The sequence below is a fragment of the Leuciscus leuciscus genome (genome assembly GCF_965113295.1).
Source record: "Leuciscus leuciscus genome assembly, chromosome: 1".
Classification (NCBI taxonomy): Eukaryota; Metazoa; Chordata; class Actinopteri; order Cypriniformes; family Leuciscidae; genus Leuciscus; species Leuciscus leuciscus.
Genome location: NC_138725.1, coordinates 5,272,001 through 5,294,558, shown reverse-complemented (window position 1 = coordinate 5,294,558; position 22,558 = coordinate 5,272,001). Strand labels below are relative to the sequence as shown.

Genomic DNA, 22,558 nt, shown 5'->3' with positions numbered 1-22,558 from the left:
CCTAAACGGCCAAATAAACACCGAAATATTTCAAAATGCCAAGTCGAGTATTCCCGTAAACACAGTAGATGTAAGTACTATGTACATGCTGTGTCAATTGGAGCAAAAAGCACAGGTTCTATTTAGTTATTTTTATTTATTATTGTATATGTTAATGTTCTCAACAACATAAAGCTTTAAAATTATTCACTTTAAGGGGTCTAAAATAAAGAAAAGAGACAATTTTTGTTACTCCTGCACTTTATTATACTGAATGTCCTTTGTTTGTTTTTTGTTTTGTTTTTTTGTACTTGAGTGCAATAAATTTTGGTTGAAAAAATGAGAATCGTGTAAGAGAATCGTGATCTCAATTCCTATAGAGAAAAATCGTGATTCACATTTTAGCAAGAATCGTGCAGCCCTACCCCAGAGGGTTAATGGTCCAATGAATGGAAACGAATGGATGGAGATTCCAAATGCTACAGTGAATCAGATTGCTTTGTGCAGATTGGAGGAAATGTTAATGAATCAATACACTCATGACTTCAATGAAAGAACAGTGAAGAAAGAAATGTCCAGGGAGGACATCAAGTTCATGGAAATCATGGATCACTCAGCAGTATTTCAAGATGGGAAATACTGTTTGAAATTGCTCTTTAAGACCAAAGAAGTATATCTGCCTAACAACTTTGCTGTGGCAAAACAACGGGTCCTTGGTTGGAAAAAGAAGTTTCTCAACAATCATTTTCATCAGGAATATACCGAATACATGAATGATATCATCAGCAGGGGCTATGCAGAACAAATACCTCAAGAACAACTACACTTTGAAAGTATGGTACATCCCTCATCATGGTGTCCACCATCCAAGAAAGGGATCTATTCGTGTTGTGTCCAACTGTGGAGCCACATATCAAGGAACATCTTTGAACAATAAACTTTTACAGGGTCCTAATCTTACCAGCTCTTTGCTTGGAGTTCTCACATTTGCTTCAGGCAAGAACCCCTAGCCTTTATGGGTGACATTCAAGCTATGTTCCATCAAGTGAAGGTAGCTGAAGAAGACAGACATTTTCTTCGCTTTCTTTGGTGGCCAAATGGAAACATATCTGAGAGACTTGTGGAATATAGGATGACTGTTCATTTATTTGGTGCAGTTTCCTCTCCGAGTTGTGCAAGTTACGCACTGAAGAAAACTGCAGATGACAATCAGTTTGAGTTTCCAGCTCATGTGATCCAATCTGTCAAGCAAAATTTCTATGTGGATGATTGTTTGCAGAGTTCAGTTACGGAAGAGGAAGCTATAAAGACGATGAAGGCTCTCATTGCTTTATGTCAGAAAGGGGGATTAATTTTGGAAAAATGGATCAGTAATAGTCGTGCAGTATTGCAAACTGTGTCAGTAGATCAAAGGGCTAAAGGCTTGAAGGAGTTAGATTTGGATAGAGATAAACTTCCACTTGAAAGGGCATTAGGCCTACAATGGTGTGTGGAAACAGATTCTTTTAAATTCAAGTTGGACGTAAAACCGCAGTGTTTTACCATATGTGGCATGCTTTCAATCACCAGCTCCGTGTATGACCCTCTGTGATTTTTGGCTCCAGTCGTGTTGTCTGCCAAGATAATGCAACAGTAACTCTGTAGGAGAGGTTGTAGATGGCATGATGCTATACCAGAGGACATATTATGCCAGTGGAAGAGATGGGTGGAGGATCTGGAGTCGCTAGTTGTATTCACTGTGGACAGGTGTATTAAGCCTGTGGATTTTGGAGAGCTCAAGCATGCCCAACTACACCATACTTGGTAAAGCCAGAGTGACACCATTGAACGCTGTAACCATTCCCTATTTGGAGTTGACAGCAGCTGTGCTTGCTACCAAAGTAGATGCAATGCTAAAAGAAGAATTGAATATCCAGTTGGAAGATTCAGTCTTCTGGACCGACAGTACTAAAGTACCTCAACAACCAAGACAAGCGTTTTCATACAACCGTAGCTAACAGGATTGCAACCATTCGAGAAACCGTTGAACCCTCACAATGGAGATATGTAAGTTCTAAGGACAATCCAGCTGATGACGCTTCAAGAGGAATGAAGATTGGAGACTTTTTAAAGAACAGCAGGTGGCTTGAAGGTCCAGCCTTCTTGTGGTTGAATGAGGAGTATTGGCCTATAGATACACTAAATGTCACAATAGACTCTGATGATGTAGAGGTTAAGCGAGAATCAACAGTAAACATCATTAGTGTGAATGAAGTGTCTAATCCTACTGACCAACTAATCGGTTACTTTTCTGAGTGGAGGAGGCTCAAAGTAGCGGTGGCCTGCTTTCTCAAATTGAAAATGATCTTGTGGGAAAATAATTTGTTTGAGAAATAAGCAGAAGGCTACAAATGCTGGTCATCCAAAAAACAATCAGGACGTTGGTGTACAGTCTAAGGAATCAAGAGTTACAGCAATGCCTAAGAGTCTCATTTTGACATTAGATGATCTACAAGGAGCAGAGAAAGCCATCATTTGTTATTGCCAGCAAAATAAATTTAGTGAGGAAATTTCTGCTCTTTCATCTGGGAAAGTGTCAGTGAATCGGCAAAGTCCTATTTATCGGTTGGATCCATTTTTGGATGATGGACTGTTACGAGTTGGAGGAAGATTGAGTAAAGCAGCTATGCCTGAAGAGGTCAAGCATCCGCTTATACATAGTAAAGATCAGCATATTTCTATACTTATTCTGAAACATGTGCATGAAAGTTTGGGTCATGGTGGACGAAGCCATACGTTATCCACTGTTAGGAAGAAATTTTGGATTACTAAATCGCACTCACCTGTCCGGAAGATCATTTCTGGGTGTGGCTTTTGTAACGCCATAATAGAAGAGCAGTTGAACAAAAAATGGCATATTTTTCCTTCCTGATAGATTATTTGGACCAATGGAAGTAAAGTGCGATGGATTATCACGATTAATACCGTACCCAATTATCTTACATCCTCCCTAAGATATATATATATATAGATAATCTCGCGGTAACTAAAGAGCCTATCCTATAGTCGTGTCCTCAAGAGTTAGGTGATCAGTCTATACAAATTCGTATTCCATTATAACAATAATAGATCTCCCCTTTGTATTATAAGTCTACCTTTTGTGGAACTCTTAAACCTTGTTCGCAATACAACACCCTTGTTATATGCTGCCTCTTTGGCTAGGCTGAATGATCAATCAAATCTCATGATTATTCTTTTATTAAAAAGAATGCTCACCCTCTGGTGTCGTTTTCTACAGGAAGGATCTCCCCTGATCCGGGTTGAAGAATATGACTCGTACTCAAAAATCCAAGGTCCAGTCAGATGATTATAATAAATGTTTTAATAAAATGTATTAAAAAGAATCAAATAAAAGGAATACTTGTTACAGATTATAAATGAGTACTAACTAACAGATAGATAATGGCTAGGCTTAAGGCTTCTTGCATCTGCTAATTACTGGCGTTGCAGACGGTGGTTGCAAGGAAGAGCGATTGTCTTCTTATATAGTCTTGAATTCTTGATGAATTCAGGTCCTGCCTTATTAAAATTAGCAGCAGCACGCTGACATAATCATGTTAAAAAAGAGAAACAGGGCTATAAAGGCACATGTTTAAGAAAGGCACATGTCTAAGAAAGGCACATTAAGATTATTTATTTTTATTTGTTCTGCACGGATATCACATGGATACAGTACAAGGAGGGGAACGAAACCCAGTTGGGTTTATACAGAGTTCCACTCCAATTATGAAAGGCACATAAGGTTATGTAAGCCATATGGTTATGAGAGGCTCATTAGGTTATAGCAGACACAAAAGCCCTTATTCAAGAGATACACAGCCCCTATTCAGCAGGGGAACTTATAATAGTAATGTTCCTCATTTTCCCAGACAGGTCTTTGACAACAGCTGCAACATCCTGGGATGTCTGTGTCTTATTATGACATTTCCTGTGCTGGCGTCGAGACAAAGGAACTGAAAAAGCGAGGGAGGTGCCATCCTTAAATGGGCTTCTTTCAACAAAAGAGAGGAAGAGTAACTTGTAAAAGATATGGAGTAGTGTTCACTTGTATGGCAAGTAGGGCAATTCATCTTGAGGTAGCAAGTTCACTAGAAACGGATGCATGTATTAATGCATTACGACATTTCATTAGTAGAAGAGGACAAGTGGTACATTTAAGATCAGATAATGGTACTAACTTTATTGGAGCACAAAGAGAGTTGAAGGAGGCTCTTGCTACATTAAAACATGATAAAATTCAAGGAGTGTTGTCACAGGTTGGAATTTGTTGGAGCTTTAATCCACCAGCAGGCTCACACCATGGTGGTATATGGGAAAGAACAATACGCTCTGTAAAAAAGGTTCTCAGTTGTGTTCTACATCAGCAAAAATTAGATGATGATGGACTTCACACAGTTTTCTGTGAAGTGGAATCCATTTTGAATGATCTACCAATTACTAAACTATCGGACGATCCTAATGATCTGGAGCCTCTCACGCCCAATCATCATCTTCTCTTAAAAGGGAAACAAACCAGCTTTACCACCTGGTGTGTTTGAACCTCATGACCAGTGTGTGAGAAGACGATGGAGACAGGTGCGAAATATCTTTCAGATTTGTTTTGGAAAAGATGGCTACGGGAGTACCTGCCATTGCTTCAAGAGAGACAAAAGTGGAATCAAAAGAAAAAGAGTTTGCCTGTTGGAGATATTGTGGTGATTATGGATTCGTCAGCTCCTCTGGGTTCCTGGGTTCTTGGCAAGATCATAGAGGTTTTTTCCAGATAAGCATGGTCTGGTGCGTTCTGTGAGGCTGCAGACTAAAACCAGCATCATTGAAAGACCAATAACAAAACTTTGTCTATTACATAAAGTGTAAATAACACCATTTAGACTTATGGTAATGTTTTTGGCTCTTTTTTTCATTGTATTTGAATTGTTAGGTTTGTTTACCGTTAACAATTAGGGGTCGGTGTGTAGGAGCCAAAATGTGTTCATAAGGGTTATGTGTTGCTCTCATTTTTGACCATTGAGTGGCGCGGTCCCACTTTATATTAAGTGGCTTTAAGTACTATGTACTTACATTGAAATTAATAATTTGATACAATGTACTTGTGTAACTACATGTTTTTACATTGTACTTGCATTTAAAAAAATCCTGCATGTAATTAAAGCTGTAATTAATTTATGTAATTACATTTGTAATTACACAGTTGACCCTTCCCTTACACCTTAAACCTACCCAATCCACCACACCTGTCCCTAACCTTACCCGTATCACACCTCAATAGCAGCAAAAGTGTTTTACAATACAACATGAACACAACAAGTACATTGTACTTATTTTTTGATGCAAGTACATAGTACTTAACGCCACTTAATATAAAGTGGGACCAAAAGGGTCGACCGCAATAGCGAAAGGTGAACGAATGTCAACTTCTCTCTAATACAAAGAAAAAGCAAAATTGGACATTATGCATGGTGGTGTTGTGGAGTCAATAAAAGTGTATGGTGATGCAACGGAAGAATGGTCTTCTCGTTTCTTATGGAGGAAGTAGACAATGTAACATCAAAACGCAAGCAAGTGAGTCAACCTAATTCTCCGTGACCAAACAACTCAGTAGCTTGAAGTATTAGATTTAGCTCCTACAGCCAGTATACTTTTTATATATTTACAAAAAGTACAATTTGTGTAAGTTCATTTTCAACATACTATTGGAAATATAAATATACTTAAAATACAATGAAGTACATTTTTTTCGCTTGGGGCTTTTGGAGATTAACTGGCATAAAGTTTGACGTTTGCAAATTTAGGGACCGTCTATAAAGTTACATGAGAATATTGGCATACACGTTTCTAACCTCAATAACATTTGAAGAGAATGACTTACAGTCACATACCAAAAGTGTTCATATGTAGGGGTCAGGCATGATGCACTCCTTTTATATTTTAGCTATTCTCATTGCTTGATAAACTTAAGGTTGAGCCACTGTAGTCTGTTGGACTATTTTAACGATGCTTGCAGTGATGTGGTTTCTCCACTGCATGGATCTTCATGTGTCGCTTCAGGTTAGCTTTAATAGAGAATCTCTTCCCACACTGATCACACGTGTTCGGCTTCTCTCTGCTGTGGATCCTCTCATGTGTTTTCAGATTTGATGACACAATGAATCTCTTGTCACAGTGTGAACACTTGTAAGGTTTTTCTCCAGTGTGGATCCTCTCATGTGTTTTCAGATATGATGAGTCACTGAATCTCTTGTCACAGTGTGAACACTTGTAAGGTTTTTCTCCAATGTGGTTCATCTCATGTGTTTTCAGAGATGCTGACAGACTGAATCTCTTGTCACAGTGTGAACACTTGTAAGGTTTTTCTCCAGTGTGAATTCCTTCATGTCTTTTCAGATTTGAAAACTTACTGAATCTCTTGTCACAGTGTGAACACTTGTGCGGCTTCTCTCCAGTGTGAATTCTCTGGTGCAGTTTTAAATGTGCTGCTGAAATAAAAGTCTTCTCACACTCAAAGCACATGTACTCTCTCACAGCAGTGTGAGCTTTCTCATGTCTATGTAAACATTGCAGCAGGGAAAAACTCTTTCCACACACAGAACATGAATGCGGCTTCTCCTTCGTATGAACTGTCAGGTGTCTCTTCAGCTCTGATGCACTAATAAATGCTCTGCCACATTTATCACATGAGAATGGCTTTTCTCCGGTGTGGATCCTCATGTGAACATTAAGGGATGATGATTGACTGAAACTCTTTCCACATTGATCACATGAGAACGGCTTCTCTCCGGTGTGGATCCTCATGTGAAAATTAAGTGATGATGATCGATTGAAACTATTTCCACATTGATCACATGAGAACGGCTTCTCTCCAGTGTGGATCCTCATGTGAACATTAAGGGATGATGATTGATTGAAACTCTTTCCACATTGATCACATGTGAACGGCTTCTCTCCAGTGTGGATCCTCATGTGAACATCAAGATGTTGTTTGGCTGTGAAACTCTTTCCACATTGATCACATGTGAACGGCTTCTCTCCAGTGTGGATCCTCATGTGACGCTCAAGATGTTGTTTGGTTGTGAGACTCTTTCCACACTGAGTGCAGGTGAAAGATTTCTTGGCTCTTCTTTTCTTTAAAAAATTATTTTTAGTCTTTGAGCGACTCAAAGGTTTTTCTCCAGGTTGGACATGATGTTCCTCCTCCACTTCACTCCGTTCTTCACTCTCCTCCTCCACTTCACTCAGTTCTTCACTCTCCTCCTTCACTTCACTCAGTTCTTCACTCTCCTCCTCCACTTCACTCAGTTCTTCACTCTCCTCCTTCACTTCACTCTCCTCCTTCACTTCATTCAGTTCTTCACTCTCCTCCTCCACTTCACTCAGTTCTTCACTCTCCTCCTCCACTTCACTCAGTTCTTCACTCTCCTCCTTCACTTCCATCAGGTCTGACAGGAAAGAAAAATATTACATTTAATTTTCAGTACATCAAAATAATTCAAAGAGAGAAATATAAAGGATATGAAAGTGAGTCCTGATGTAGTAGGATATACTGGATGTAAACAAAACTGGATCGCCACCATGGGGAAATACATCTAGCACAAAAAGACGGAGAACTGGAGTGGTCTCCAGGTTCAGCAGACGGCCCTACCGGGCCCCCACTACCGGCACTGATCTTATTAGTGATTATCATTACAGTGACTGCTCGGCCTTCTGCTTTACCGAGACATGGCTGGATCAATCGGTTCCTGACGAGGCGGTAACCCCCCCTGGCTTCACTATCTTCAGAGCCGACAGGTCAGTCAAACTATCCCTCAAATCTAAAGGAGGGGGTATTTCTCTCATGGTAAATCAGCGCTGGTGTAACAATTCAACAATCCTTCATCGTCACTGCTCTCCCGATTTTGAATTCATCAGTTTGAAATGCAGACCATATTACCTCCCAAGAGAATTTGCCTCAATTATACTAATCTGCGTTTACGTTCCACCACAAACTAACACTAACACAGCCATTAGCGATCTCTCCCAACACATCTCGTCTGTTGAAAACTCCAACCCTGATACGTCTGTCATCGTGTTAGGTGATTTCAACAACACAAACCTGTCATCCGAACTCCCAAACTACAAGCAACAAGTCACTTGCCACAGCAGAGAAAGCAAAACACTGGATCACTGCTACATCTCTGTTTCAGATGCTTACCGGGCATTCCCGAGGGCTCCACTGGGGAGGTCTGACCATGCTGTGTTGCTCCTCATTTCGAAGTACAGACAAAAGCTTAAATACATTAAGAAAACATAAAAATCTGTCAGGTCCTGGTCCATAGATGCCATTGAAACACTTCGAGGGTGTTTCGAATGCACAAATTGGGACATATTCAGTGCAGCTTGTGACTCCCTCGACGAACTCACTGATGCTGTAACGTCATACGTAAAGTTCTGTGAGGAAATATGCATCCCCATCAAGACAGTGACATTCTATGGCAATAAAAAAAACATGGTTCTCCAAAGACTTACATCTCTTACGCAAAGAAAAGAACTGTGCGTACAAAAGTGGAGACAAGAGTCAGTACAGAATTGCCAAGTATAAACTACGAGCTGCAATAAGGAGAGCAAAGCAGAGTTATGGAACAAAACTGGAACAACAATTTTCATCAAGCAGCTCAAGATCAACATGGAAAAATCTTAAGGACATGACAGACTACAAAAAACGCCCCATCTCCCCCTTAACAGTGATCCAAGTCTCCCAGACATATTAAATAACTTTTCTGCAAGATTTGAAAAACCTACCTCACCAGTCAATCCCCCCAACCACATTTCAACACCACCCTTCTGCATCCAGGAGGATGAGGTGAGAACTACATTTAAGAGGCTTAAGATCAGGAAAGCAGCAGGACCGGATGGGATCAGTCCTGCTTTGCTTAGCCATTGTGCAACTCAATTGGCGCCTGTTTTTTCCACCATTTTTAACATCTCATTAAAGGGATACTCCACCGTTTTTCATATTAAACTATGTTATTCCCTTAACTAAGACGAGTTGATACATACCTCTCTCGTCTCAGTGCGTGCACTAAATCGCTCTGTCTTGCGGCGAAACTTTGTTAGCACTTAGCTTAGCCCAGTTCATTCAATATGGGCCAAGCAGAGAAGCTACCAAACACCTCCATGTTTTCCCTATTTAAATACAGTTACTCGCGTAGTGTAACTCGACCTAGGACGGTGACAAAACAAAACGTTGCGCTTTTCTAAGCGTGTAAAATGGGTAACTATATTTTATGGCGGAATACCATAGCAAGTGCTTGTAAGCACTTCGACTTGGCGGAGTAATCAGACTGTAAAGCGGGCAAAGAAAATCATCTCTGACCCCTCACATCCAGCGAACCACCTCTTTCAGCTCCTTCCCTCAGGGAGGCGCTACAGGTCACTCTCTACCAAGACCAAACGCTTCACAAACCGCTTTTTCCCCATAGCCATCAGGACTCTGAACTCCTCTCTTTAGTTTAGTTTGTCCTCTCATACACTACGCATGGTCATTTACCCACTGTATCTTGTATTGTTACATGTTGTGAAGTGTATTGTCTATTTGTTGTTTGTAATGTATGATGATGTAGAGCTTAAAGTCCATGTTGCAGGTTAACCACCACTGTCGATTAATGGGTACATAAATCACTCAAGATATGTATATAATTTTTAAAATGTCTCAAAAATGGTCTTAAAGACAATTTTTTTACGGTTTTGGTATTAACGTTTTTCTTACGCAATTCGGTGATGGCGTCACCTTGGGGAGGAAAGGTAGCCTCAGCCTGTATTAGAACTATGGAAAATGAGTGGAGAGTTGGTAAAGTGTCCTGGTGAGTTTGCTATCATTTAGCAACGCAGCAATGAGCACTGGAGCAGTCTACGAGCAGTCAGTGCACAATAACGACACTTTTTTTTTCTCTTTTTTTTTACTGTCATTGAATAGCACAGAGTGAAAAATCAGCGTTTTCTTTAGTGGCAGTGATCATGACGTTAGTTCAGATAAGTACCGCTAACCTTTGTCATAGTGTTGTTGTAGTACTGGTAATCTTTGTCATCTAGAAATAGAAGGCATCATGCTAGCTATATGGGCGTTTCTAAGCGTTTATCTCTTCCTCCGGTGAAAATGATGTTGTAAACGTAGCCGCCGCGTGTCTGTCGCTGTGTTTGGCAGGTGCTTGTGTGGGCGCCGGTGCCGTCCCATGGAAACTGCGTTGGAAAGCTTGTGCTGTAGGGAAGCGAGTGCGTTTTGGTCGCTAGTCGAGGAGCTCACCCCGCGACCAGATGTCAATCTACCTCTACCTACTATATATTTCTATCTATGTATTTATATATCTAGCTGCTAGGCTAGCTATCTATGCTAACGTTATGCTATCTGGCTGTCTGCCTATCTCGCTCTCTACTGGCCTATCTATCTATATCTATCTATCTGTCTGTCTATCTATATCTAGTCTGTCGATCTATCTATATCTATGTATTTATCTATTTATCTATATTCTGTGCTATCTGAATACTCTCTTCTACCACTCGTCTAGTCGCTCTCAATGCAGGCTTTGGTAAATTCGCTCCCCACGGTGACGTAATGCTGCATTGTGGTGGAAAGGAGAATCGTTGCAAACCGCTGTAAGAGTACCTACTTTTTCGTATTATATTCCGTTTTGTAAATCCCAACAACATAAAATACAATGGATAACAGTTTAAATGTTTATTACCAACAAGCAAATTGCACAAATTCGTTGAAAAATTTACCCTGCAACACGGCCTTTAAACATACTGTGTCTCGAAAACCAATTCCACCAGCATTGTCGTGTGGCTAAATAAACAATCTAATAAACAATCTACATGTTTCACTCAACCCTGTTACTCCTGACATGATTTTCCTCCTTTTAAAAACAGAGCATTTCTTAATACTGTGGCACACAGGAAGTGACATCATCTGGGCTCTTTCTGCAGCATGATGGGAAGACAAGAAAAAAATAGGCTTGATGAGCAAAATCTGCGCAGAACTGATCACCGGTGATCAGCGCGAGATGCATGCTGGTTATAAATGTGTCCGAGTGCGGTCTGCCTTGCTCTGATGTCATGCTGACGTGTGTCTGAAACTCTCGTGGGCGCAAGGCGGCCGTGTCGGATTCTGCAGTTGTTCTCCACCGACTGAAGATCAAGAGCATGATGGGAAACGACTTGCTGATGACACAGCTTAATGCTCATTGGTTTAAACAACCGTGATATATTTTTCTCTTTTAAATTGTTTGATTTTAAAACTCTGATCTCAAGTTTTTATGTGTATAAAATGTGTTCTATCAAACGATTCAAATATTTAATCGCGATTAATCGCATTCATTTCATAGTTAACTCGCGATTAATCGCAATTAATCGCACATTTTTATCTATTCTAAATGTCTCGATTTCTTTTTGTCCCATTATTTTTTCTCCTTTTAATGCTCTTATCAACATGGAAAAGTGGATTGGCTTGCTTTGTGCAAATGTTTTTTTTTGACAACATTGGCATATAAACAACAAAACAACATTGGCATATACTGTAGTGTTCAATTTCGCACTAACATTCTCACTTGGAGCAAATAATATCTCACACAATGTAACACTGTCCATCAATAAAAGGGTGAAAGAAATACTGACGAGGTCCTGATATTGACGAGGGGGCGGAGAATTCGCATCAGCTGTGTGTGTGCTTGGCCATCCAGTGGTGTTTCAGCCTGGACGTGCTGCGATGATAGCTCAGTTCACAACGAGAAAACACACAGATCACTTTGGTCTTGTCAATTGAACCATTTGGCCACTTTTTTCAAATTAAACTTTCCATTCAGAATCTTATTGGCATCCATTTCGGCGTCTCGCACTCATCATTCATCCACTCAAAACGTAACGTTAAAGGGGGTCGCACTCTGGACGAGAAGTGAAGCGCAGTGCCTCGTATTTAAAATTCGAAAACATTATTTTCTATGAGTGTACACACACAGGTGGCGCCATTCAGCGTTTTTATTGCTGGCCATAAACTGAGAAAGTGTGCAATACAAGTTGTCCTAGACGTGGCTTCTCGTCCACTCTTTGGCCGGCTCGCAAGCCCAAACAAGTGTGTGCGGCGCCGGCGTGCCTGTTGTTTTGTTTCCGGGTCTAGCTAGATCTGGTGGTGTTGTAGTCTTACTAACGTCAGGCACGGCGTCATGGGTGGGCCTGACAGGCCTAGGCCCACCCACTTTTCAACAGGCCCACCAAAAAAAAAAAAAAAAAATTTTTATATATTCTAATTTCGTCAAGAATTATAAAAAATCGTCAATAAGCTCATAATTTGTACTAAAATAGTCTAAATGTGATTCCAGAATCAATCCGGAGTTGAATGGTTAGTATAATGAACACTGTTGACCAACATAACTCTGAGAAGTTAGTCTATGTTAAACGCTGTCGCATTTCCATTACAGATTCGAGCAAAACTTTTGTGATTTTTTTCAAAATATCGATAAAAAACTATTGCAAAATGACGGCGTTTCTATTAACCGAAGTTATGCGACTAAAACCTATTTTTTTCCTCTCGCGATCAGTCATTCCAAAAATCATGGCAACGGACGTTGGTAGGTTTATATATATATATATATATATATATATATATCACAGCCACCGCACTAGACATTATTATTATGATTATTAATGTAAAGAGGCGTAGGCCTAAGCGTGTTATCCAAGCATTAATGGCAAGTAAAGACCCTTATACTGTGAGCGGCACATATGAGGTGTTTTCTCACTCATTTCTGCTCCGAGGTCTTGATTGTGGCATTTCTTTGAGGTTTAGAATCCAGTATTCCTGTAATTATTTTGGGGTTTGGGGTGTCGTTGCAACGTTCGTCTGTTATAGGACAACTTAGTTTGAATAAACGAGCAGACACTGATCGCCTAAATAAAAAAAATACAATTGATATTTGTGTAGTGTTCAATGTTGTTATCGATTGAGATAAGCGGATGGGGTATTATTTCATACAAAACTCATCATCCGCAACAACGTTTCTTGACCAAATTTCAAAGCCGCACCCGCCCGGCATCCGCTGATTGTTTTGCGGTCTATGGATGATGCAATGCTCTGCTGATGCGAGCCGCAAGAAAGCCCTTGTCTGTTCTCGAAAGGATGCAGCAAAGATAGTGTTGTGGAAAAATTCATCTTTTCTTTGTATTTTATTTTCAATGATTTAACAAACGAATGCCATGCGTTCTTTGGCTGTATTTTGAGTTTCTTTTATGATATTGATACAGCTGCAGGGTGTGTGTGTGTGTGTGAGATTTCAGAGGTAAGGAGATTCCCGTGCTGGGGAGGGGTCAAGGGGGGTCCCTTTTGTTCCTTGGGCTGTGGTGGGTGACAGGAGATAACACTATAAAAATGCTGGCCAACCTCTGCTCTGGGTCTCAAGTAGTACTTATACTATACCATGTGTCAAAATGATTAATGACTTTGACCTTTGACCTTTTGACAGGTTGAACTTCCGGTGACCTTTATGATTGATGGGTTGAACTTCCTTTATGAGGTCATGGGATTAACCTTTGGCCTATCGATCATGTGGTTTGACAGTTGCTTTTGCCCCGGTGACCTAGCTAGTACTAAATCATAGTTTTGACGGTTAGTTTTTGACCTATTTAACTAGAACAGATGTTTGAACTTTGTCCCAGTTATGTGTGTGCGTGTGTGGTTATTTCATATATGTGACATTCAGTTATTTCACATTTATATATAAAACATTCTATAATTTATATAATCTAAAACAATTAAAGGTTGAAAAAACATTTAGTTATTTCACATTCATATGTAAAACATCCTTTATATAATATAAATTATCATGCTAAAGTTCTTTTTAAAAGTGTATAACATAAATGATATAATCTAAAGCAATTTAACTAAGGTTGAAAACATTCTGCTCTTTTTTAAAATTATATAATGAAATACTTATAAAATCTACATAATGTTGCATATCACACTAGCAATAGTTTGAAAAAACATTCTGTTCTTTTAAAAGCTTACTAAAACCAATTGGTTTAGATGAATAAAATTGTCTTACCTTATTTTAGAAAGTTGAAGAAGTAGCTCCTAACACATCATTGTCCATACGAATGGGTCACAAAAATAATTAAGCTAAAGTTGAAAAAATATTCTGTTTTTTAAAAAGTATATAATGAAATACTTATAAAATCTACCGAACCAAGTATTTCAGTTTACTGAATTCATATAGTCATTCCTGAATGACCTCACACTGTCTCAAAAGATAAGGAGCGCGCGCGTGTCTGTGTGTCTGTGTGTCTATGCGCGCGTCCTCTTCCTGCGAGCTCTGACCCCCCTCCTTACAGTGTAACTGTCAAGTGAATCTCACACTAACAAAAGTTGAAAACATGCCTTTAAAAGTATAATATAAATATCTTATTGATCCAATTGTTTTAGTTTTAGATGAATAAAAAATGACTGAGTTAAAATTAACTCATCAATGTCCATACCATTCATGTCCACAAAAATAATTAAACTAAAGTTGAAAAACATACCTTTAAAAGTGTATAATATAAAATAAAATATCTTGCTAAAGTTGAAAAACATACCGTTCCTTAAAAGTATAATATAAATATCTTATTGATCCAACTATTTTAGTTTTAGATGAATAAAAAATGACTGAGTTAAAATTAACACATCAATGTCCATACCACTGATGCCCACAAAAATAATTAAACTAAAGTTGATAAACATACCTTTAAAACTGTATAAATGTAATGGTTATAAAATAATTTTACTAAGGTTGAAAAAATATTCAGTTCTTTTAAAAGAATATAACATAAAAAGCTTACTAAAACCAATTGTTTTAGTTAAAAGTAAATAAAATCATCTTACCTTATTTTAGAGAGAAAGTTGAAGAAGTGGCTCCTAACACATCATTGTCCATTGATGTCCACAAAAAATGCAATATATGAATGGATTCAAAATTGTTTTACACAACTGAATTCATATAGTCATTCCTGAATGTCTCTCAAAGCACCGTCTCAAAACATAGGGAGGCGCCCGGTATGTGTGTCAAAAAGTAAAACACACGTGTGTGTGTGTGTGTGTGTGTGTGTGTGTGTGTGTGTGTGTGTGTGTGTGTGTGTGTGTGTGTGTGTGTGTGTGTGCGCGCCCCTTCACATGTGAGCTTTGACCCCTCTCCTTCGCATACCAGAGCACAGTGAAAGTGAGGAAGGGGTTTCCTAATATCACACTCACAAAAGTTGAAAAACATACTGTTCCTTAAAAGTGTATAAATAAAATGGTTATATAAATATACTGAAACCAATTATTTTAGATGAATAAATAAAATTCATCTTACATGTTTAGAGTTACAACTCTTGAACTTACATGTTCAAGAAGCTGTTGAGAGCTATAAATCACAGCGTGGTTCTCTCTCACACCAGTGTCTCTGACTCAGAGGGGTGTATTCAGTGATGGGATGAGACATTTTGAATGGTGTGTTAAACTTATAATCCTAAATGTTTAAATGACATCTTTTAAAAATAAAAGATGTTTTAAATAAATTATTAAAAGTCTTAATAAAAACAAATATTTTACAACGATGGTCTGTGGAAAAATTTGACTTGAACAAAGTATTTTTATTTATTTATCATGGGTATGTCAAATCACTTGAAAATTGAAGCGTCACAAGTCATCTCACGCCTGTGAAATATTCAGTAATTTCTTAAGTTGTATCTGTGAGAAAATGACAACCACATAGGCCTATCTTCAGAGAGAGCAACCATGAAAACATTTAGAAACTGGGAATCTTCCAGAAATAAGGTCCTTCCGATCAGCGCTGAGAAAGAAGTTACTGGACAATAATGATAGCTTCAGAATATCGGATGACAGATGAGTCTCTGTGCATCGTGTCAGAGCGTATGTCATGTTAGTCTGCTAACGCCTTTACAGAGCCAAAAGTTTTGTACACACAAAATTTATTTCAAATCATAATCGTAAAAGTTTACATTAGATATTTTAAAAGATTGTTTAAATTATATCTTTAAAGTTTGAATACATACTCATCTTCTATTTATCTTTTAGAAGACTTATGTATGATATAAATTATTTTGTTTAACGGTGACCTAAAGTATAATTGTTATTAAACAATGTCTGTTCAAAACTTTAGGTGGTCGTCTTAAATCTAATTTATATGAAAAAGATTCAATCAGCATATTTTTTTCCATGCTGGGTTTCAATTTTTATGGTGGGGGCTTTCCATAGCTATCCCGTACACCTAAAAACGACCATCACAGAAAACTACATTAAAAATGAAATAAATAAATCATTTTATAAAATGTAAACAAAGTTTTAGCTAAATAAAAACACCTTACATTTCTAGAGAGGTGAAGTAGTTCTTTATGCAATGATAAAAACGATCCAAAAAAGCAAATAGTTTAAGTTGTCATAAACAGAACAAAACAAAACAAATCCTTCAGTGATAAACTACAGTGTGAACTGAAGCTTCAGGATATAGGGCGACAGAACAGATGAGTCTCGGCGGACAATGTCGCAGTAAATCTAGTCTGCTAACGCCTTTCCAGAGTACATCCAGAGTTTACACTAATTTCATTTAAAAGCATAACCTTAAAAGTTTAAATCAAATCTTTAAAATCATATCTTCTTAGAAGATTTATGTATTATTGTTACTAAGCAGCGTCTGTCCAAAAACTTTAGATTGTTACATACAACATACAACATGAAACATGTTGTCAAGGTTTGTCACAATGTTTTTTAAGAAATCCTAGGACTTCACATTGCTCTTATTTAGTCAAAGTTGTATCATTTGGAAAATCAAAGTAAAAATCATACATCGTCTTAATTCAGAGTATAAGTATAAGATCGTATAAGATCATTTTTACTCGTATCTCCCGAACTAGGGTGAAACCCTTTACTGAGAATATACTATCGGTTATCTACTCAAAATATATGTAGAAGTTTCAAATGTTAGCATTTGTTGATGGTGGTCGCATGAACAGACTTTGGGGAGATCTATAGCAGACCTATATAGCAGTCCCAAAAGAATTTCTCCCATCTAGCGATTCTTCCATCCACTCGCTTTTTGCAACTTTGGTAAATGTGCCAAGAAGCTATGACAACATGTCTTCCAATAGCACATCATCGAGTTTAACTATACATGTTCTACCGTTATGCTGCCTATATAATGATTTACACAACCAAGCTCGTCATTTAGACCGTAACTTTGACTTACCCGTCGAGAAGAAAGCAGGCAACTTCCCTTTCAAAGTGTTTCCACCTGGGAAAAGCTATCCCGATATTTATTTACATACCGATCAATAAAATTTTTGCTTTTTGGCGACGACCAGTGCAGCCTTTCAAATGTGCCTGGGGCAGTATCAACACCTCCCATATGGTCTAGCGGTTAGGATTCCTGGTTTTCATCCAGGCTGCCCCGGGTTCGACTCCCGGTATGGGAAGACAATTTTTTTACATCGCCAACAAAATTCAAGTTATTCAAGTTCATCAATAATCATTTTTAGTTATGCATAGTCTTAGACAGGGTTTCCGCGGAGTCATAAAAAGTCATAAAACGTCTTAAATTTAATAATACGAATTTTAGGCCATAAAAAGTCATAAAAACGTCCGGATTTTCCATACAAGGTCATAAATTACATTTAGCCACGTCTTAAATTGATATGCTCGTTCATTCATTGGTTCTACCATCGCCTTTTCCCCCCGAAAATGCGCTGGCGGCGGCATTCATTCGTTTCGCCTGTTGTAGTTCTGTCTGAGGAATCTGGGTGGTATCACAGCGTTCCAGGTCCATGCGGCAGTGCAGCAAATAGACTTGTCGGAAGGACTTTCACAGAAACCCGCGCGAACTCCCAACTCGCAAGAATCTCCTCAGCTTATTACTGTATAGGTCGTTGAGTCACTACTTAATTTAACTGAAATTATGGCTGGGCATTAAACAATATTATTATCGCGATATAATTGTTTTCTCGATAAAACAATACAAAGAGTTCGATTAATGTTTATGCGCCAAAAGTGGAACGAAACTCATTTGAACCACGCGCCACTCGGACCATTTATCCGCTCGGCTCAAAGTCCAAACGGCAGCGCAGCGCGTTTACTCTGATCGGCCTCGGTCACGAGATCCAGTGAGAATCGCTTGAATTCAGCAAAGAACACAAATGTCTCCGTGATCTAAACCAGTTTAAAAGCAGATGAAACGGCGCTGACAAACAGGAGAAACACTGTGCGCAACGATACAGTCAGAAGGCTTTTCCGTCTACAAATTCCCATCATGGATTTACTGTAACGTTAGCCTAGTATTACATTTACATTTACATTTATATTTATTCATTTAGCTGACGCTTTTTATCCAAAGCGACTTACAATTGCTATATATGTCAGAGGTCGCACGCCTCTGGAGCAACTAGGGGTTAAGTGTCTTGCTCAGGGACACATTGGTGTCTCACAGTGGATTCGAACCCGGGTCTCTCACACCAAAGGCATGTGTCTTATCTATTGCGCCACCACCACCCCCCCTATTATTAACTCCACCGTGAAATGTGGGATATACATATTGAATTGTATTATATTATTAATGTAGACAATGCATTAAAGGACTAATGGAATATAATTACAGTATTTAATGTATTTAGGCTACTACTGTTTTTCATACATTTCATGAAGATACGTGCCATCAAAGTCAGGCAACACAAACCTGTTTCAAGACTTGAAACAATATCCCCCATTAGCACATGCAGAAACTAAGAAATAAATTTTCCAATAAAGATATTTATTTTGTTAAGGACAAATGACAAATGTTTGAATGTTCTGCCTCAGATTTGTGAAATGTTCACCTGTTTGGCATGATATGTTCTGACAATAAAGAGTAGTTTAAAACCACAATTAACGCTCTGGTTTCTACAACTTCCAGTTAGGAGCAAAAATCTGCCTTTAAACTTGACAGAAATAAAGATTTGACATTTATCATGATAATTATCGATATTGACTAATATATAATCATGATAATTGTTAAGTGTTGTTCCTGTGTTATTGATACTTAGGAAAAGGGAGCCTTCAGTTTGTTACTCTTAAGAAAATGGAAAAATGAAAGTCAATTAAAAAAAAGACTTTTGAAAGGAAGTTATTTTTCGTAATTCATGTAGGTCATAAATTTAAATCAAAATGGTCATAAAAAGGTCTTAAAAAGTCTTAAATTTGACTGACTAAACCCTGCAGACACCCTGCTTAGAGGCCTACACGAACTGCAGAAACAAGCAGTTTCTTGAAGATTCGGTACTGAATCATTTTCACAAATACAATTATTGAATTCAGAAAATTTCACTATGGAATATTTACTTTATCTATCATAATTTCAATTTAGTACGTCATCATTTAAACTTTTCATCTCATAATTATGACGCATAGTCATCATTTTTATTTCAACTTTTTAATTCAGAATTACAATTTTTGTCAATTACGCCTTTTTAATGTAATAATTCAAACCTTTTTAAGTCATCATTTGGTTGTTGACTATAGTAGTGCTGATGATGAAATGTGTCGAGTTAGGCTAGCGCTTTTTGTACCTCCCTGGTCTTTTTCAAGATGGCGGAACGACACGGAAGCTTCCTTGGACATACCCGCCCCATGTAAATAAAGATAAGAAATGATCTGATTTTAAGAAAGATCATTTTACACCCATGAGGACATATTTTATGAATACAGACAATGATTTTAGCTAATAAAATACAATTTTTCAACCCGAGCGAATCTACACATGAGAGGCCTTCAGAAGTCATAACTTCAGCGGCTTAGGCCCATTGGTGTAGGTATACCAAATACTCTATTACACTTTTTAAAGTTAGAATAAAAAGACCTGTAGTGTTGTCTGACACAAGGCCATTAACTTGTTCTTTTTGCTTATTTCTACAAATATCAACCTGATAAATGAAAATCAGAAAAAAGAAAAAACAGTGTTTTAAAATACAACTAAACCATGATAATGTTTAGTTTAGATGTTGATGACTCAGGCATAGTGCAACCAGATTTCTCTAACATCTCACTCACAACGCAAAACGTTGTAAATAAAAATTTTCAAACTGTAATTTAACCATATTTTATTAATATTATGTTGATTTAAAGTTTTTGTTATTAACTAATACCTTTATCTTTTAACATCCGGCACAAAATGAAAGAGATGAATTATTTGAAAAAAGGAATATTCACAATCTACACTATACAGTTAGATTTTCTCCTACTTAGTATCTGTGGCTGTATTTTGTCACACCATAGTGATGCAAAGTTCCACACCCTATGGACTAACTTTAAAACATCATCTTTATACAGGAATGTCCATGTAAGATTCAAAAGACCAATTCGCTAAGAAAAGTTTCCAAATGATGGTTTTATTACTCCGCTAGATTTAGTCATCTTGTTCAGATAGCAGGCGAGACTGTTTCACATGTTGTATGTGTTTTAGATGAAAACGTTTCTTTGAGAGCCGTCTATCGAAATAAATGACGCTTAAGAATTTAAGCGATAGTCTTTCTGTTTGACTAAATTGATATCAATCACACAAATACGAATCACACAAAAGTACATGCTGTTTTACACTTAAACTATTGCACCGAGAGAGGCATATTCATCAAAGTTCCACACTTTGGTAAAACCTGCAGATAAAATTGCACGAATAGTAAATTCTAATTCTTCATCACCATGAGCCATTTAAAAACATACACAGAAAAAGCCACTATAGTGATCAGTTTTGACTTTTGGGGGTTTTGTCATTGACATTTTTTGCTTCTTTTTGTTTTTGTACAGTTTGCAAAAAGTATATAGTCTCAGAGCGTGGTCAAACATGTTCATATAGGAATGTATCCTATACTTTATAGGTCCTTCTAGTATGAGAGTGTTTAGTATGAGAGTGAATCTTTCTGCTATGTCTACGAAACATCGACGTGAAAGATGAGTATTGCTGTTTTTTCTGTTACCTATTACAGTTTAAACTCGTCTAACTATTACACTTATTTTGTTATTATACACAGTTAAGCTAATGAATTACAGTTGATAAGTGTTATATTCATGTGAAAGGGGGGATGATTCATTTTTTATTCCGTCCACATCAGAGTTTTAGGCATCCGTCTTTTAGGCCCGATCCAGAAAACAGACGTTGTGTCTTAATAATTGCTCTTCTTTTTATGATCTTCTTTTTATTCTGCATAATGCTGAAATATTTTAACCTATCGTCAATTTCAAGCGTTAGATAAATCGTCTAACTATTATATCTTGTTTATACCTGGATTCTTGTTTAACAGCGCTATTGTTCTCGGCCTCATCAAAGTTCACATAGTTTTCACCGACTCTGAAACAAGACCAAATATTAGTTGCTCTTATTTAATTTTGGTTACATTGTTTTTATGCATCATGTTAAATGTAAATTTTATGATAGGAAAGTACGGACAGCGCCTTTGACCAATCCTCTACATATGGGGCACTTGCTCAGAGAAGGCGCACATTCTTTGCACACAACTAGGTGACCACAGGGCATGAAGACAATGTTCACTTCCTTATCCATGCAAACTTTGCAGATGCGCTCCTCTTGAAGTCTTCTTAACTGTTCCTCCATAGGCAAGTCTGAAAGATCTTGACTCGGTGATGCAGCTTCATTTGTCTGGGCCGTCAGGCCACACTCAAATTCCATCTCTAAAGCAGACGTCACCACAGGATTGTTCTCTTGTTCTCTCACAAATTCTCTCGAGTCGCTGTCTCCATTAGTCAATAGCCGCTCAAATAGTCTTGGAAATCTTGCTTGAATCTGACGGACAAACTCTTGGCCCTTTTCTTGCAGCAGGTATTCACATCTTGGAAACCACTTGGCATGTTCTACCCATGGATCATCACCAGACTCCCAACATCTGAGTCCACCATCGCAACAAAAGCACTTCACGTCATCATTACGACCAACATAGTAAAAACCAGCCTTAGCCAATTGGTCTGGTCGAACAGTTATTCTTGAGGGCCAGTAGACAAATGTGAGCAACCGGTCTTCACACTGTTGCATTGCCGATCCATTGGAAAGGATAGATAAAGGTACATTATCTGCACGGTCATCTCGAACGAAGCGGCAGTGGGGGTAATGCCTCTGGTGTTCTGATACTGCCAGATCTCCCGGTTCCCAGTTGCTAAGCTGGCCTCCACAACTGAAGCAAGCCACTCTGTCGCCCTGGCCAAGGTAGTAGAAACCACTTTTGGCAAGCTCGGCCGGAGCTACTGGTGCAAGAGTCCAATTCTGAAAGGTGTCAAGGCGTTCCTGTTCCCGACGCATGTCAGGATTCTGACAAGCCGGAGGGCGCTGGTGAGACATATCCATGTTTAAGTAAACTCCTCCGTTTGGCCTGATACGGATGCCGTGGTGGTCGATGTAACGGGTGTCGCAGGGGTGGAAAGAGGATGGCTTCGTTGCGAAGCGGGGAAAGGGCACTTTTGATGAAGACATAAAAATGGGACCACAGGGCGTGTCCACTCAAGCCCTTCTCTCTG

At 38.4% G+C, this 22,558-nt stretch overlaps 2 protein-coding genes across 10 annotated transcripts in view; one reads left to right on the top strand and one right to left on the bottom strand.

Moving 5' to 3' along the window:
* The window catches only part of LOC309494422 (uncharacterized protein), a 251,719-nt gene that overhangs the window by 22,569 nt on the left and 206,592 nt on the right, over nt 1-22,558 (top strand). The window lies entirely within an intron of this gene.
* LOC309494337 (uncharacterized protein) overlaps nt 1-22,558 on the bottom strand; it is a 255,507-nt gene that overhangs the window by 55,092 nt on the left and 177,857 nt on the right. For 7 of the 9 annotated variants that reach the window (XM_082163645.1, XM_082163644.1, XM_082163641.1 and 4 more), the window contains exon 2: nt 3,641-7,454. The exons of the other annotated variants lie outside the window; for them this stretch is intronic. In XM_082163645.1, the coding sequence (XP_082019771.1) occupies nt 6,007-7,454 (1,448 nt within the window). In that variant the 3' untranslated portion in view covers nt 3,641-6,006. Of the gene's footprint in view, nt 1-3,640; nt 7,455-22,558 lie in introns of those variants that run through there. 9 annotated transcript variants of the gene reach the window in all.